Source organism: Pteropus medius, unplaced genomic scaffold, assembly GCF_902729225.1.
Source record: "Pteropus medius unplaced genomic scaffold, Ma_sr-lr_union100, whole genome shotgun sequence".
NCBI classification, from domain to species: Eukaryota; Metazoa; Chordata; class Mammalia; order Chiroptera; family Pteropodidae; genus Pteropus; species Pteropus medius.
This window is the reverse complement of record NW_024342466.1, coordinates 3,348,121-3,364,989: the sequence shown is the minus strand read 5'-3', so window position 1 is coordinate 3,364,989 and position 16,869 is coordinate 3,348,121. Positions and strand designations below refer to the sequence as shown.

At 63.4% G+C, this 16,869-nt stretch overlaps 1 protein-coding gene across 6 annotated transcripts in view; it reads left to right on the top strand.

The window, feature by feature from the left end:
- Positions 1-16,869, top strand: part of HDAC4 (histone deacetylase 4) — a 228,841-nt gene that overhangs the window by 201,595 nt on the left and 10,377 nt on the right. For 5 of the 6 annotated variants that reach the window (XM_039860831.1, XM_039860838.1, XM_039860842.1 and 2 more), the window contains 6 exons: positions 58-113; positions 1,734-1,821; positions 2,783-2,902; positions 3,327-3,424; positions 9,703-9,821; positions 11,099-11,232. In XM_039860831.1, coding sequence (XP_039716765.1) covers positions 58-113; positions 1,734-1,821; positions 2,783-2,902; positions 3,327-3,424; positions 9,703-9,821; positions 11,099-11,232 — 615 coding nt within the window. The other variant, XM_039860856.1, reaches the window with a different exon arrangement.

Here is a 16,869-nt window from a genome sequence, read left to right as displayed (position 1 = left end):
CCCTGACACGAAACCAATCTCTCCTTGTGTCCCCCACGTGTCTGGTGTCCTGTGTAGAATGGCTTTGCCGTGGTCCGCCCCCCGGGACATCACGCGGAGGAGAGCACCCCCATGTAAGTGCACGCGTGGGGGGGGCGGTGCTTGTGCCTGGCCGCCCCGAGGGCTGGGCTGGCGCTCAGGGGAAAGAATAACCCATTTGCCGACCCTCCCGTGGCGTGGCAGGTGCTGGGCGTGCCTGCGGTCCCTGAGGGTCCCCCATCTGGCACGGAAGCCAACCGTGCAGAGGCCGCCCTCGGCATGGGCCGCAATGAGAGGGAGGAAGGGGAGGAGTTTGCAGACGTTGGGGGGCGGTCGGAGGCTTCTGGTTGTGGACCCTGAAATGTCACCGGGCGAGTCTTGCAGCCTGCGTTCTGGAGCACTCGGCCACACCCGCAGCCTGTTTCCAGGTGTGGCCTCTTAGCCGGCCTGCTTGCCCTTTGGTGCTAATGAGGCTGATGTCCCAAGGCCGTGGCCAGGTGACCAGCTCCCCAGACTCTGCTTGGGGTTCTGGATCCCCTGACTACACACATCTGTGTGTAGCGTGTGTGGCGTGTGGATCGTCCTCTGTCCACCGTATTTGTGGGGAACTAGCGACAGGTGCAGCTCACATGGGACACGGTCACGTGGACAGATTCTCGGCCTGGCAGCTGTGTGCCGAGTGCCTTTGCAGCCTGGGGCGAGTTCACTGTGCCATCTTGTGGGGCCTAGCAAGCCACCCCAGCAAACACAGTGGGCACCCTGGGCCAGGGAGACAGGATGGGCACCCGCGCTGCCAGGTATAGCAGGTGGTGCCTTGCAGGTCGGGTCGCGATTTGTCAGATGACAGAGTGAGGCAGGAAGTGCAGAACGCGGGTGGCAGTGCTGGAGCCGGTCCCCCGCCAGCTGGGTCGACACAGGACCACAGGCGGCCCCCGTGCCCCAGAGCGGCCCTCTGCCATTCCATCTGGGAGGGGGGCATCGTGGCAGAGTTTCCAGACCGGCTGGGTAGATGTGACTATCACCTCCAAGCAAGGATGCGGGTGGCTGTCCGCGGCCTAACCCAGGAACCGTTCGGCCACCCCGTGAGCCAGCACACTGAGTCACCTGGGAGCAGACTCGTTTCGTTTCTCTGAAGCATTTTCTGGTTTGAAGCTACGTCGTGGGGTGTTCGGAGTGGTCATCCCAGTGGCCAGCGTGGCGTGCTAAGGGGTGTCTGCACATCCCGGGGACGGGGGGCTGCCCGAAACCAAACAGCCAGGCCTCGGCCCTGTGGGAATTCCGGCAGAGGCGAATCAGATGAGATTTTTATTTTGACTTGAATAGCTTTGTTTTTCTCATTCTTGTGAATAAGACTGTAGAATTAGCATTTAACCACGGGGAGTGACTCTGTCATTGTCCTATGTCTTAGAATAGGAAAGGATGGGCGGGAAACAATCGAAATAGGTCGCTTCTGCGTTCCGTGGGCTGCAGCGTCTCCTGAGAGGCTGGTAACGGGGGTGTCGGCACAGAGCGAAGAGGGCTTTCTCGTCCGGGGCTCTGCAGGAAGCTGTGTGCGCATGCGCGTGCGCACCTGCCATCAGCATCCAGACTGCTGGCGGGAGGCTGTGCATTAACCACGCTCCCGTGGCGGCCGTGGGCTCTAGATGTCCCTAGCGCAAGTTGAAAAGCCGGTCCCCACCGTGTTTCTCTCCGATTCTCCCGCTTCTTGTCCACAGGGGCTTCTGCTACTTCAATTCCGTGGCCATCGCAGCCAAGCTCCTCCAGCAGAGGCTGAGCGTGAGCAAGATGCTCATCGTGGACTGGGTAAGCGGGCGGTGTCCTGGGCGCAGGGAGAAGGCGCGTTTCTGCCTCCATAAGTGTTCGCATGTGGGGATCTCAGCTCTCTAGAAACTACCCCAAAGGTGCAGAAAACAAAGCCACGCCTGTCACGAGTCTGTTTCGCAGCTTCAATCAGGCGATCGGCCAATACCTGGTTCCTGAAACGCCTAGCATGTGCCCGCGGGTGTGGGTGACCCTTGGCCCAGCTTCACCGGGAGGCAGGTCCCGGGACAGATGGCGTGGCCTTGATCGCGGCCACCCCCTTCCCTAGGCGAACGCGCGGCTTTGCTCGGCTGTCACTCCTGATGACAGCGCCCTCCCCGTCTCTGCACGGGTGTCCCGGCATGTGCTGGTCTCGCCTGCTCCCCATGTCCCGTAGGCAGTGCCACCTCTCAGCCCCTCACAGCCCCAAAAGGCTGGCTGGTTAAAACTCTGAGTCCCGAACTCCACAAACAGGTGCGGAGCTCTTATGCCGGGGCGGGCCGTTCAAGGAGTCCGTTCCTCTCAGGCCGTGCATAGAGCAGGCCCCCGCCCGGCCGAGCGTGGCCTCCCCCGCGTCCTGCTTTAGCATGTGGGCGTTGTGGTCAGAAGGGCTCTGTCGGATTAGTTGGGGACCTGGGGCCACAGCGCTGTGTGTGCACCTGTCACTCAGCCCCGTGGGGTGGTCTCCCACGTACCTCAGCGTCACCTCACACGTGCTCAGGAATGAGCAGCCATGGCAGGGGGTGTGGAGGAGGCAGCCCGCCTCTCACAGACCCACGGGGCCCGTGAGCGATGACACGGCTGTGCCTGGGATACCCCGCCTCCAGGCAGGGCTGAACCCCTGCCCTCCTCGGCAGAGATCCCTGTGGCCCCGGGCCGCCGCCTCCTGGTCCCCGGCCCCTCGGACCTCCCTGGGGACGGGCGGCCTGGCGGGTGCTCAGTGACGGCACCTCCCTGCTGTCAGGATGTGCACCACGGCAACGGGACCCAGCAGGCCTTCTACAGCGACCCGAGCGTCCTGTACATCTCCCTGCATCGCTACGACGACGGCAACTTCTTCCCGGGCAGCGGCGCCCCCGACGAGGTGAGGCCTGCGGCTGGGCTCCGGGGGCTCGGTGGGCGCGGGGCGGGCGCGGGGCACGTGCCAGGCAGAGGCCGGGGCTCCGCCACAGACAAGTGCGCCCGCCACTGGGTCACACCCCAGAAGGCGGCTGGGACGGGCAGCCTCGTGTGCAGACGTCACCTGGTTGTCCTCTCCGGCCTGTGCCACTCGGCACAACTGCAGGTCACCACGTGCTGCGGACAGCCCCCAGGGCGAGGGACAAGGGCTGCCCCGCAGCCGCCCCAGGCCAGCCGGGCGGAGCCCCGTATTCTGTGAGGGCGAGGACGCTCTGTGGTTGGCGCCTGGGGCCCAGCACACAGGCTCCGCCATGGGGCCACCGGCTCAGGCCTCCATCACACCCCCAGTCGAGGGTCTGTGACACGTGCTCGCTCTCTCATTCGTATAGGTGGGCGCAGGGCCAGGCGTGGGCTTCAACGTCAACATGGCTTTCACTGGTGGCCTCGACCCCCCGATGGGGGACGTGGAGTACCTGGCGGCCTTCCGGTGAGTGTCCCGGGTCCCGCCCCACGTGCCCGACTGCTGTCCTTCCCCCCTCACCTTTTTGAGGTGCCAGACCCATGCGGGGGAGGCTGGGCCATCCCGGGGTGCGCCTGGCAGGGGTGGATGTCTCTGTCCCTTCGCTTGGAGGCGTGGTGCTCCAGGGGCTGCCTCGCCAGTCCTCCTTCCGGCCTCAGGCGGCTCCTCAGAGGCTGCCTCCCGACCTTGGTCGCAGTGCTCCAGTCCGTGCCGAGTCCCGAGTCCCCGCCGGGCCCCGAACGTAGGACAGCGGCAGAGACCAGGGCGGGGAGCCGGGAGCTGGGCCACCGGCACTGGGGACCAGGGTCGTGCAGTCTCTGGTGGTGCTTCCAGCAGACCTTCGGTGAGGTGATGGCGCGCATCCCTCCTGTGCTGGTGCTCGGGAGGGCCCCCCATGCACCCCACTACTTTTGCGTCCCTCCGAGCCGTGAGGATATAGTTGCAGGGTGATTTTCTTAAATTCAGTATTGGCTTCTGTCACCAAATGGTCATTTCTACTTTGATTTGTGTCAGACCAAAGTAATTGCTGCCACCAAGTCTGGACGCTCTGGGGCACGCGTATCCTTGTTCCTTCAACTGGCGGTTTTGACCTTCCCGGCGGACTCGGCCCTGGGAAACAGGGCCCCTGGGTGCTGGCAAGGAGGAGAGTGCTGTCGAGGGCCGTAGCCCGACCAGCCCCCAGCTCCCATTGGAAAACACCAGTGATGCCCCAGAGCCCGAGCCCGCGGAGGCCGTGGCTTCCCGACTTCCCGCTTCATCTCACACGGCGCATGCGTGCAGGTGTGCGCGTGTGTGAGGTGCACGTGTCTTCGGACACGTGTGCACGTGGGCATGTGTTTGTCGGTGTGCACACGGGACTGCGCGTGTGGGTGTGTCTGCAAACGTGAGTGTGTCTGCACACACAGGTGTGTGCATGTGGACACATCTGCAGGGTTTTGCTGAGGGTTCTGTCTTGCGCTCTGAGAAGACCCTGTGTCGGTCATGTGACCCCTTGCAGCATGTGCTCACTCACCTCAAGACGGAGTCCTCACCCGCAGGGTCAGGGTGCCTCGGTGATGGCGAGGCCGTGGGCCATCTGCGCAAGCAAGGAGACCGGCCTGTGCCAGCCCCCTTCGGGTCCCCCCCGAACCTCTCTCCTGACCTTGCTGGTTTAATGCCGCTGCTTCTTACTCGATCAGATGTGATTTTGGTGATCGCCTTGCCCGTTGAAGGGAGGACTCCCCCAAACACACAGCATCTGGAAAGTCACTGATGTACACGGTTAAATAGCAGCTTCGTGAAACCCGAACCCCCTCAGCATCCCCACTGGGGGAGCTGTCGCTGCTCATGTGTGAGGCGGAAGGGTGCTGGGCACCACCTTGTCACCTCCCTCCCAGGAACCAGCCCTCTTAGGAGGCTCCTTTGGAAGTGCCAGCGTCCAGATGCCACTATGAGAAGCGTGAACATTGCCCGAGGCTTGGTGCCACCTGAGGGACCAAGGGGCCCAGCACGGCCAGATTCTGGGCGGGTGGAGAAGGCAGCGCCGTGTAAGCCGGAGTCCAGGTGGTAGGAGCCGCATCTGTCATCGTCCAGGTCGCGTCTTCTGGCTCTGGCTGGGTTGGCCCTTGTGGGTCCAGTGCCCCAGGTGGTGTGGTCCTGGGGTGCAGATCCCTGCACCTTGTTTGGGGGGCTGGGGTCGTCCTCCCCCCGACCCTGCACCCCAGCCTTTAAGATGAACCCTTCACTCAGCTGCTGCTGACATCCTGTTTTAATCTCCTGCCAAGTGTGTACATGATGATACCTTATCAAATGCGCTTTTTAAAGCTTAAATCGCTTCTTTGAAAAGGAAAATTGTTCCAGGATTTTTTTTTTAATATTGATTTTAATGTAAAAGAGCACTTTGAAGTTTATAATTTATGGTTCCCTGGGCATCGATCGCATAGGGAAAGAAGGGTCAGGATCTGTTTTCCCCTTCCTTCCACGCTCCTCCCCCTTTTGCTGGGCCCCGGGGGGACAATGTGGGCCTTAAAGGGAGCACCTCGTTTCGCAGACCTGCTGCTGCCACGTCGCATTTCAGGAGATCAAGCCTGAGATGAAGAAGAGATAAGAAAATTGCCCCTAATGAAACCCAGAAGCAGGCACTTTCTCCTCGGCTGGCAGGCGCATCAGGAAAGGGGGCTTAATTCAAACCAGGGACCCGGGCCTTTGAAGTTGGCTGAGGCCCCTCTGCTGGAGGGTGCCGGCGCGTTCCTTAACCCCTCGCTTACCTGCGCCTGGCGACCAAGCGGGTCCACCTGTCAGCCGCAAGGAGATGAACTTGGGGTCCTTCGTGCTTTGAAATCGTAGGATCTAAGTGTTACAGAGTTTATCGAAGATGTCAGTGGGCCTGCATACCCTCAGGCGGCAGCTCGAGGCTCCCAGTGACTCGAGAGTCGCCTTTAAATTGAGCAACTGGGCAGATCGTCCTGTCCCATGTCCCCTCCCCTCCACCCCACCTCTCAGGCTGGACCTAAAGGTTGAGGCTCTTCTAAGTTTTGTTCTCATAAGGTGTTTCTTGCCTGTTTTAGGCTGTTCCGTGGCTGTGCTAAGTTGTCCATAATTCTCATGGCGGGTGTGGTGTGGTGGCACTGACGGTCACCGCTCGGTCTGTTCCGTGAGGTCGCGCCTGAGGGCGGCGTGTCTCCAGGGCCTCTGCGTCTGTTCCCGTGTACGTTTCATCTGAGGACCTTCTGCAGTGATTTTAGAAGCAAAATCTGCGCGTGCACCTTCGCTGGCCGCAGTGCCCGGGCGCTGGGCGTCGCCGTCGGGGGCGGCCGGGCCAGAGCAGTGGGGGTTCCGGTCGTTTTTATCTCTGTGCTGATTCTGGCTCTCAGCAGAGTTTAAATACTTGTGGGACAGTGGCTCCAGCCACTGGCCTGGTGACTCCGGTAGGCACGGTGGCTTGGGGTGGCTCTCAAGATGGGACCACAGAGCACGGAAGCCACCGCAGCCCAGGCACGCCCACCACGGGCGCGGGGCCCTCCAGAGCACAGAGCCAGCGCTTGCACAGAGTGCAGAGGGAAAGCTTTTCAACGATCAGACGCTGTGCGCAGACCGCGCCTCCGCCGCGCAGGGCGCCCGCCTGCTGCCAGCCTGGCTCCGCCCACTGACCGGCAGGTCCAGCCCTCGACTCCTCGCTGCTGGCGTTCAGCAAGTCGCAAGGTGCCCAGCGTAGCAGCCTGCAGGGTGCGCCACCCGGGCGCCCTGGCACCAGGCACCCACCTCAGGGAGGGAGGTGTATGCACACAGCCAGCTTGTGTGAGCGATGCTTCTGGGGCACCTGGGGTGGGGTGGGGCAGAGAGCAGCTGGGATACAGGGCGTGGGTCAGCCCTGAACCCCGGTTACCGTGGAGGCTTAGGCCCTGTCCCCCAGTTCCCAGCCCCTTCTCTGGCACAGCCCCCTGGGAGGCAGCATCACAGCTTGCCGGCCATGCCGGGCTGTACGCCCCAAGGCTGTGTCACGCATGAGTTTCGTGGGGCCCTGGCAGGGGGATGAGTAATTGAAAGGTCATTTCCTTCCAGAAGTCAGAACCAACTGTTGAGTCAATTACAAATGCTCTTTGACTTAGGATGGGGCCAGGTCTCAGTAAACCCCTGGCACGGTGACTGTGCCTGGCACTTAAAGCCACATCAGACTATCTCAGCTGTTGCAGGGTCACAGTGTGGGGACTCCCCAGCGGGACAGTGAAAGTGGATGCGTGTGCACGTGCGTGTGCGCGCGCCGGCCCGCATGACCCGTGGGCCCGCACCCCACCCCCACCCCCCACGAGGCATCAGTGTGCCCCGCCTTCCATTGCGATCGCTTTGGGGCAGTGCCACGCACCTCACATTGCCAGGGACTCTCGGTGGTCACTGTCTTTAATGAATTCGGCTGTCATTTTGCGGGGAGTCAGGAGTGAGCAGCCGGGCAGCGCTTCAAGGCGGGCCGGAGCCCACCACCTGCGCTTGCGCACGCGGCCGCTGTGCCCCCTGAGCGGCGTCTGCGGCGAGGCCAAAGTTCCTCGACGCTTCCAGAACGTGATGACACCGCCTCTCGCCCCAGGAAGCCCCAGGCCCCGCGCTGGGGCTGACCCTGCCTGCGGGAAGGCCACGCCCCATCTCGGAGGCGAAGCAAAGGGCGTTGGCCGGACCCCTCTCTGCATCCACCCGCCGGAGGTCCGTGACGTCGCTGGGCAGCACCGTCCCCACGAGGCCGCGCCGGCTCCGAAGCTCGGCCTTGTGCTTCGTGTGTGCGGGACCTGTGACCCACGGAGCCGTGCCTTGCGCAGCACGACTGCAGCCGCGGCGACGGGGTCTGGGGCGGGGGTTGGCCAAGTGGGGGGCCCCAACCCACCCCGTGATTTTGAGTAAAGGGGCACTGCCGCTCCTGCGCCGGGCCCACGCGTGCGCGCTCGCCCGCGCCCAGGGCGGTGCGTGGCGCGGAGTGCGCCCCGCCCCTTGCGGGCCACATGGCCGGTCCTCAGGCCCTAGTGGACGCCCCACGCCCCTGGAAGCGGCCTTCCTTGGCCTGTTGCAGAGGAAACCGAACCAGGCACAGCCTTGCAGAAGTAGAAATGGGGTGTTCGAAGCAGCAGCCTCGGTCTTCTGTGACCCCCAGTGTGACGTTCCAGAGCGGGTTTCTCCGCGGCTCCGTGCGGGTTTTTACGGCACCGGGCCGCGGGCCGATGCTCTTCTCCAGGCAGCGCCTGTGGGGTCTTTGCGCCTCGGTCCCGTGTGCTCCCTAGACGGGGGGCGCCGGCTGCCCCTGCATCGCGCCAGAGACATGTCCCGCCGACCCGCAGCCCACTGAGCTGCACCCACTGACCCCGGATCGCGCAGGGCCCTGACCGCGGGTCCTGCAGAGCAGGGCAGCTGCTCGTCACCTTGTGTGCAGCGCTCGGGTTCCTGTCACTCCCGCCTGAAGTCAGGGACTTTGCAACAGGACCGCAGTGCAGTTTCGTTCCTGAACGGAGTAACGCTGACTTTTGAGCATTTTTGTTTCCTTCGGCTGAAGTTGGTGCTTTATGCAGTTGGCTTTGCCGACTTAAATGGCGAACTTCATTTTGTAATAGAAGCTGAATGAGCAACGACAGGAACTCTCACCGCCAGCCCTGCGCCTTCCGCCACGGTGTCCCCAGGGAAGGGGCCTCATCCCTGCTGCATGCATGTGGCCAGGTCCACTCGGCCTCTGAAGAGCCTGTGAAGGGGGACTGAGACTCCAATGAGTTGCTGATTGGTGCTGGGGAGCGGGGGGTCCGCAGAAGCTTGCCGGAGCACCGCAAGAAGTAGGCCGTTGAATCGCGGGACCTAGACGGCTCCAGCAAGGGGTCGAGTGATGAGACCAGCACTGGCTCAGGGCGCCCGGGGGTCATCACAGGCCGCCGTCCTCTGCTACTCCAGGGGCACAGCCGGGCACCTGTGATGAAACGCTGGAAGTCAGTGGTGACTTAATTCCAAGTCAGATTAACCGAGCTTCAGTGACAGGTGCCACTGCTGAATTTCCAGCTGCGACGTGCAGTTAGAACACAACGCACATGTTTACAGGACAGGCCGGCAGAGGCTGCAGGCTCTAAGGCAGTGGTTTTGTGTTATGTTTTCTTCCCTATTCAAGTAGGCTTTTTCTTGTTTTCTTAACTAAATTCCCAGATCTCTCAGTGTGTGTCTGATGCTCAAATTTAAGAGGATCATTGGGTTAAGAACACAGTTTTCCTTCTAAAGACCTAGGTGTAGAATTTCCAGTTAACGAACCAGCCGCGTCCTGTCGTGTGAGTGCATATCGGTCATTCTGTCATTCGTTGCCGACGTTGTGGCTCTTGGGGGCAAATGGAAGATACAGGAGGTCTCCCCCGTGGACAGGCAGCCTCTCCCACCTCAGCCACACATGGCTGGGCCCAGTGTGAGGGTGGTGACGCACCCACCTTGAATCGGGGCAATGCCAAGTGAGGAGTGAGCAGTGCCACCCACCTTTGGGGAGGACCGAGGATGGAGCGGTGGCAGCTGGCGCCATGGGGGTTGCAGACCACCTCTCAAATACACCGCTGGTTTGGACTTTTAAGATTACAGTGAAAGGCGCCTTGGCACACCTGGGCCAACCTCCTGACTGCACGTGAGCCTGCAGATGGAAGCTCCTGTGCAGAGCTCTCGGCCCGCTCACCTGAGGGCAAGGGGCCAGGCGCTACTGGTGGCCGTTCAGCCCTCCTCCACAGCTGTGTCCCCATCTGACTGTCGCCTTCTCCTGCCCTTTGCAGAATGGTCGTCATGCCGATTGCAAATGAGTTTGGCCCGGACGTGGTGCTGGTATCGTCGGGCTTCGACGCCGTGGAGGGCCACCCCACACCCCTGGGCGGCTACAACCTCTCCGCCAAATGTGAGTCGGGTTCGCAGCCTGCCGGAGGCCCGCCTGCACCTTGCTGCTCGGACGGCATGCTCCGTCCCTCAGGCCTCCCCTCTGCAGGGACCGCAGAAAGAAGCTCCGCTTTGTCTGTCTGACCAGAGGCCTGACATGGAGCTGGGTCCATAGAAAGGCCTGGAAGCCCCTGGCCCTGCCTGGCCACTGCTGCTCAGCACTTTAGGACTCTCCCGGGGCTTCTAGGCGTGACCTTGGGGACTTGTGCGAGGCCCTGGGGCCCCCTCGTTCTGATCCCATGGGCGCAGACATCCAGGGAGAGTCTCCCTCCCCTCACAGGAGCAGTGTGGCTCACCAGGGAAGCAGGGCAGCCCTGGGTGGCCAGCTCCAGCACAGGGCACCTCAGACCCACCGGCCCCCAGGCCGTGGGACTAGGGACTGAGGAAGTGCCCAGGCAGAGGGCAGCGTGGGCCATGCCCAGCACCCCTCAGCGCCCGGCCCAGGCTGTCCCCACGTGCTGAGCTGCTTCTTCCAGACCTCGTGGCAGCCTGGAAGCCAATGTCCCTGTGCCTATTGGACAGACAAAGCCAGGGCTTCGTACTGCCCGCAGCCACCAGGGGGCGACACCCGGCTGGAGGCCGTGCTGCTGATGGCCAGCCTGAGACGGGCCGCCCACCTGTGTGGCGTGGCTTGCCCGGCTCTCTAGCAGCTGTCGGGCGGCCTGGCCGCGGGTGGTGATGATGGGCCCATCCCACCAGGCCTCTTCTGCCAGTGGGAGGGTGACGCGGGTGCAGCGGGGACCGTGGCACTGAGGGAAGCCAGGCATCCTGACGCGGACACGAGGGTCCTGGGGGACACCGGCGACGCTGACGGGAGCCTGAGCATGCACGCATGCGCCCGGTACCTCCACTGCCCAGGCCTCCGGGACGATTGTGGCCGTGGCCTAGCAGCTGCTGACGGCTGCCCGGCCCTGGGCACGCCTGCCTCCCGGCCTCGGTGGTCCCCACGTGAGAGCTGAGGGGCTCCTCCCCATCCCCCAAATAAGATGATTTGTGGCATTATAAAATCAGAGCCTTGAAACCATAATTCCTGCTCTCACAGAGATCAAAAAGAATCCCAGACCAAAATTCTCCGCTGAGTTCACTGCAGCCGCGCCTGGCTTCCATTACGAGCCCAGCGCGCCCGCCCCCCGGGCCTGCAGCGTGACGTAATGCGCTGCGGCCGCTTTGATCGGCCGCCAGGCATCGGTGCCACGCGCCCGCCCCGCCCGCCCCTCACATCTCCCATTCTCGTTGCAGGTTTTGGGTACCTGACGAAGCAGCTGATGGGCTTGGCCGGCGGCCGGATTGTTCTGGCCCTGGAGGGGGGCCACGACCTCACGGCCATTTGCGACGCCTCGGAAGCATGTGTTTCTGCTTTGCTGGGAAACGAGGTAGGTACCGGCAGCCCGTGGCCTGTGTGGGCTGCTCCGCTGGCTCTCGGCTGTGTCCCATGTCCCCTGCGACCCTGCCTTGCAGGCGAGTACACACAGAGCTACTTGTCCCTGGAAGGAGGAGGCCCAAAGGACTGTCGGGAGCCCTTTCTCTGAAAACAGCAGTCCAGGGCCCTGCCCGCCGAGGGCACTCACTCTGTGTGCGCGTCCCGGGGGGTGGCCATACGCCCAGTTCCCCAACGGTCCAGGGCTGGTTCCTGGAGTGGGGTCACTGTGGGTCTCGGAGGCTGGGCCCACAGGTGACACCAGGGCTGGCCACCCCGCCGAGGCTGCAGGACAAAGTCAGGGAGACACAGTGGTCTGCACTTGGTCAGAGGGTCTGGAGCGAGGGAAGGAACTCGTGAGGGTTCAAGGCGAAGGCCTCTGGGAGAGCTCCTTCCTGGGTGACACAGGGCTGGCCACTCCCCACACTGCTCAGGGCAGGCAGGGAGGTGCGGCCAGTGACGGCGTTTGCAGCCCCCTGAGCGACTCGAGTCCCTGACAGACTGGCCGCGAGCTTCCAGTTTGCACATCCAAGTGTGCTCTTCCTGGATCTTCACATGCACCCCAGGCCTTTGGGTGTGGGGTCACGCTCCTGTGCCCCAACCTCACCACAGGTTCAGCGGTGGGGGCGGGCGAGGTCTCCGGGCGTGTGGCATCACACGGGGCTCTGGGAACCGGCCGGTGGGTGCTCAGCGAGCATGCCCTGGTCACAGGCCCCACCGCCGCAGGAAGGCCCTGGGGCCCTGGGGCACAGCACGGCACAGCCCTCCGCCACCCGCGGCACTCCCTCATGCGTCAGAGGGGGGCCTCTGCATTCACCCCCCGAGGGTCCGGTCGGGGGCCTTTGTCCCCACATCCACCCTCTTCCCTGTCACCAAGAGCTGAGCGAAGCCTAGCAGCGGCCTTGGCCTGAGGCTCCGGAGGACCGGGCATCCCAGAGAGGCGGCCCTGGCCACTCACGGGGGGGCTGGCTTGGGCCGCAGGCCACTCGGGAGGTCGAGGTGTCCACTCGAGGGGCCGAGAGGGGAGAGGGGCGACTGGGACGAGCGGTGCTGGAAAGGCCAGGGCGATGGGCCAGGAGGTGCCTGCTGCTGGGTGTGGAGGGGGCGCAGTAGCGTGGGCAGGGCCGGTGCGTGGGCGTCGGCCAGCCCAGGGCACCTGCCAAGTCTCACGTATGGCACTCATCAGCTCACTGTCCCTGGGGCTCCAAACCGTGTCCCGGCTGAGAGCCGGGAGGGCCTGCCAGGGGCCACCCCGCCAGGGGACAGCCAGCACGGGCCCCGGCACGTGGGCAGGGCTCTGGCCCAACGTGCAGAGCGGGGCTTGGAGCAGGGGCCCAGCCCAGGTTGTGGTTCCTACACTCAGCAAGCCGCGGCGGGCCACGTGGTGTAGGGAGGTCTCCAGGGACGTGACACAGCGCTCTCCTCGGCATAGCGTCGTTCTCTGTGACTCGTGTGAACCAACGGAAGGTTTGCTGTAGGCAAGAGGATGAAGTGTGGTCCGTGCCCTGCCAGGCTCAGGGTGGACAGAGCTGACAGGGTGGCCTTTGATGACAAGTGTCTGGTCTGCACCCAGGCCTGGACCCTAGCCATGCGAGCTGAGCATGAGAACGAGCTAACGTGGGGTTGGACCCTTGGGAGGCTCTGCCTGTGTCCCCCGTGTGAGGTGGCCACGGGAAGAGAGGAGAGTTGAGCGCCCTGGGGTACGGCGCCCGGGGACAGAAGCCGTGCTGTCTGCCCTGCTCTGGGGCCGCTCCTGAGGAGGGTGGCACCCGAGTGAGCAGTGCTAGGCATCAGCGGCCTTGACGGCGGGTGGAGGGGGACCGCAGGACCGGTGGTCTGCGTCCTGGGCCCCCCAGCGGGGAATTTTAACGACGTGCCCAAAGGCACGCAGGAGCCCAGGCTTACGCTCCACCGTCCCTCAGGGCCGCTGGCCAGCGATGAGCATGTGGGCAGCGGGCTGGGCGCGGCGGACACCCCGCTGGCCGTTCTCCCCCGACGTCTCGGCCCGTGCGTGGTGTTCGTTTTCCCTGGAGGCACGAGCGGGGCAGAGATGCTGGAGGCTCCCGTGCCCGCTGTGCCGGTTGGCAGTCCACTCGCCCGTCCCCAAGTGAAGTGCCAGCGGAGCTTTGCAGTGTCTGCAGGTTTCACCTGTCCTTTCTTCACTAGAGTTAAAAGGCAGCTGATTTATATGTTCCAAGGACCCTAAGCTTTTTGATTCTTTTATCTGGTAATTTTAAAATAACAAAAGAGAACCTAGCTTTCCGATGGGCCCCTCCTGCTTCCTGGTGTGTTTGCTCTGCCAACAGGAAAGCGTTCTTCTATGCAAACATCAAACAGCAGGAAGCAGCAGCTTTATCAAGGTCTCTTAAAAATCTTTTTAATGCAGGAAAGTCGCATGGACCCCCTCCCCTGCCCCGCGGCCTTTGATGCGGGTTGATATACGGCGTGCCGGACGATTTGGCATGCACGCGGGCGGCCAGCTGTGGCCCGCGCTGCCGCCTGGAGACGCGGCTGCAGGGGAGCGGGGAGGCGGAGCGGGCCTGCGAGCCGGGAGCCGAGTCCGAGGGCCGCGCTGATCCCAGGAGCCGCTCACTCTCACAGTTTCAGCTTTGAGCTAGTGGTAGCCATTGGTGACAGGTGACAGAAGTGATGGGCCATGCGGATGGAGGCGTAGGGCGTCCTGCGGGTGGGGTGCCGAGGCGGACCGGTCCGGCTTTCAGCAGAGAGGGCCTCCGGCCTGTCGTTACTCGTGTGACATAAAAGCAGGGTTTTGTTTGGGTCAGTTTTCGATTTAATCGTGGCATTCCAAGGTTGAATGCCACAGTTTCACACAGCCCGACTGCCAGACGAGCGTCGGACGTGATGGCACCGGGCACCCCTGGGGACGGGGGCTCTCGGGGACAGGGCGAGCCCCTCTGTCCCGTCTTTGTGCTTTGTGAGATGTGGGTGTGGCAGAGCTGAGTGACCGAAAGCAGCTGTGAGGGCGACACAGACAGAGACACAGACGCCAGATCGACTGCATCTGGGGCCAGCCGGCCAGCCCCCGACTCACACACGTGCTCACGCTCGCCGTCAGGCCCGCTGTGGGCCCGCGGCGGCCCTGTCTCAGCTGCACGCAGACCCTCTGGAGCGCCTGTGCGCCTGGTTCAGGCAGAGCGCGGCCTCGTGTCCCCATCCTGCCTCCTGGATCTCGGCCAGCGGCCTTCAGCAGGTGGCCTTCACCCCGTCCTGCACCCCGCCTCCTCCCCGCCTGGGCGTCGGTCACCGGGATGGAGGAGGCAGCGAAGTTCCCCAACCCCCTGGGCAAAGCGGGCTGGCAGAGTTACCTGCGTTGCCTGGCTCGGCAGGGGGCGGCTCACAAGAGCGTGCAGGATGTCCTCTAGGACCAGGTGTTCTCGGGTCTGTCCCCACTCGTGCCGCGGTCTCCCTCGTGTCCGGCGCTGACCGCCAGGTTCCCATGGGCCCCACTGTGTCCAGCACTGACCCCCACGGGCTCCCTCATGTCTGGCGCTGACCGCCACGTGCCCACTGCCTGCCCGGGCGCCAAGGAACACCTGAGTTTGTCGTGCTCAGTTGTGTTGCCTGATTTTTTTTTTAATGCCTCGTCCTTTCCCAAGAGGATTGTGGAGCTATGGAAGTGTGACAGCAGGGGTGTCGGGGGGAGACGAGGCGGGCTGGCCCGAGGACGGTCCCAGACGTGGGAGAACGTTCTCTGCGAGTCTCTTCGCTTACGAGGGACTTTCTGAGCATTTGGTTCCTGAGGAAACTGCCACGTTGCACACCAGCTTCCCTTGCGTGTGACGATGGCCTGCCACCCCCCCCACCGCCAAGTATCCAGGCCCAGCAGAGCCTGAGCCAGTTGGGAGTGTGGGCCTTGCACCTTGGGTGTCATGTTCCCAGTCCCCCCACGGAGAGGAAGAGAGGGGAAGGTGTGCTCACCCTTAGGGAGTCACCTGCCCCCCTGCAGGTGACAGGGACCCGCCTGGGTAGAGCTGGCCTGGGCCTCTCCGGCGGCTCTTCCAAGAAGCATTGCCCCTTCCTGATGCCATTTCTCACCCACGGAGCGTCCGTCGCCTGCCGCAGGAACTTCCTGTGTGCGAGGGGACCAGAGCAGCGGGCGGGGCCCCGGGCTGCACCCTGGCTCAGCAGGACAGGTGTCACGGTGCCCCAAGGTGCACGTGCACCTTCGGTTTACCGCATCGCCGGTCTTTAACCTTTTTCAGAATTACCGTGATTTTTAGTCCTCTTGTGATTTATTTTTGCTTTTTAAAAACTGTTGGAAACGGACTCGTTGTGTCTGTAAGCCTCTGTGTCTCCACTGGAGACCGTGGGGACAGGCTGCCAGCTTGTCACATGGTCATCGCCACACTGCAGCCGTGCTACCAGACGCACCTCCGCTCGGGGCCACCCCTCCGCCCAGGCAGGTGACGTGGCCGAAGGAACAGAGTCGGCTTCTCAGAGGCACCCCAGATGCCTGCACAGGGACAGGTCTGGGGAGTGTCCAGCGGCCGCATGTGCAGTTCCTGAGCAGCCGAGGAAGTGCTCAGGCCACTCGGGATGTGGCGGACGCATTTGTCACAGGTGGGAACTGAAGCCACCGATGGAGTAAGCAGGCGGTGGCCCAGGACCGGGCCCCGGGGGGCCCCTGAGAGCAGCCAGCAGGAAAACAGGAAGAGGCAAAGCTCGCGCTGGAGGACCTTCCCGGGCGGCCGGCGGTGTCCAGGCCCCGGGAGGAAGGCGGGGCCGGGAATCGTGCTGGAGAATCCCCTAGAGAGAGGGGCAAACGCAGCCAGCAAGTAGGGATGCCATGCTGGACAGCACTCGGGGCAGTGAGGGTGGCCGAGGCCCTGGCCTCGCTGCCCGGAGGCGGAGGGCGGGCGGGGTGTGCAGTGCACGTGGGGCAGGCACAGCTGCAGCCAGTCCCCTTGGACACCTGTCTCCAGGAAAGGAGGATGGTGGCTCCCCTGCCTGGCGGCCAGAACCCAGGCTGCGAGGTGCAGGGCGGTTGCCGAGCTGACCGAGCCTGGGCTGGCGACCGTGGCCGGGGCTGCGTGGCTGCCCACGGGGAACGAGAAAGGCTCCCAGGGGCTTGGATGGGGCCAGGCACCTCCGCCACCAGCTTAGTTTTCCTGGCCGCCCCTGTTCCTGGCCAAGTAGGGTCTGGCATGTTCTGGAGGCGTCCACACAATCTGAGTCGGCTGGGACGCCGTCAGGAGTGTTTTCTTAGGGTGCTGTGGCCTCTGGACCCTGCTCGTTGGGGCTGGGGGCTCCTCCCAACTGCAGAGTGGGACATGTGGACGGCTGTGCCTCTGAAGTAAACACAGCAGAGAGAGGGGTCACTCCCGGGGACTGTGTTCACTCACACTTGCAAGGTGACGTCAGAGTGTTCGTCCCACGGCCCCCAAACCTCAGCAGTACTGGCGTTCCCACGTGTGACCTCTGCCAGCCCAGGTGGAGCAGCGCCATGGAGCAGAGTGGACGGTCACCCCTCACCACCCAGGCTGAGCGCCTCTTCGTGCGCCTGTGGTGACGCTCACATCTTTCCTTCGCTTTCCTGTTAGGCCGTGTTTTTCCTATTTATTCGGGGGCGGGG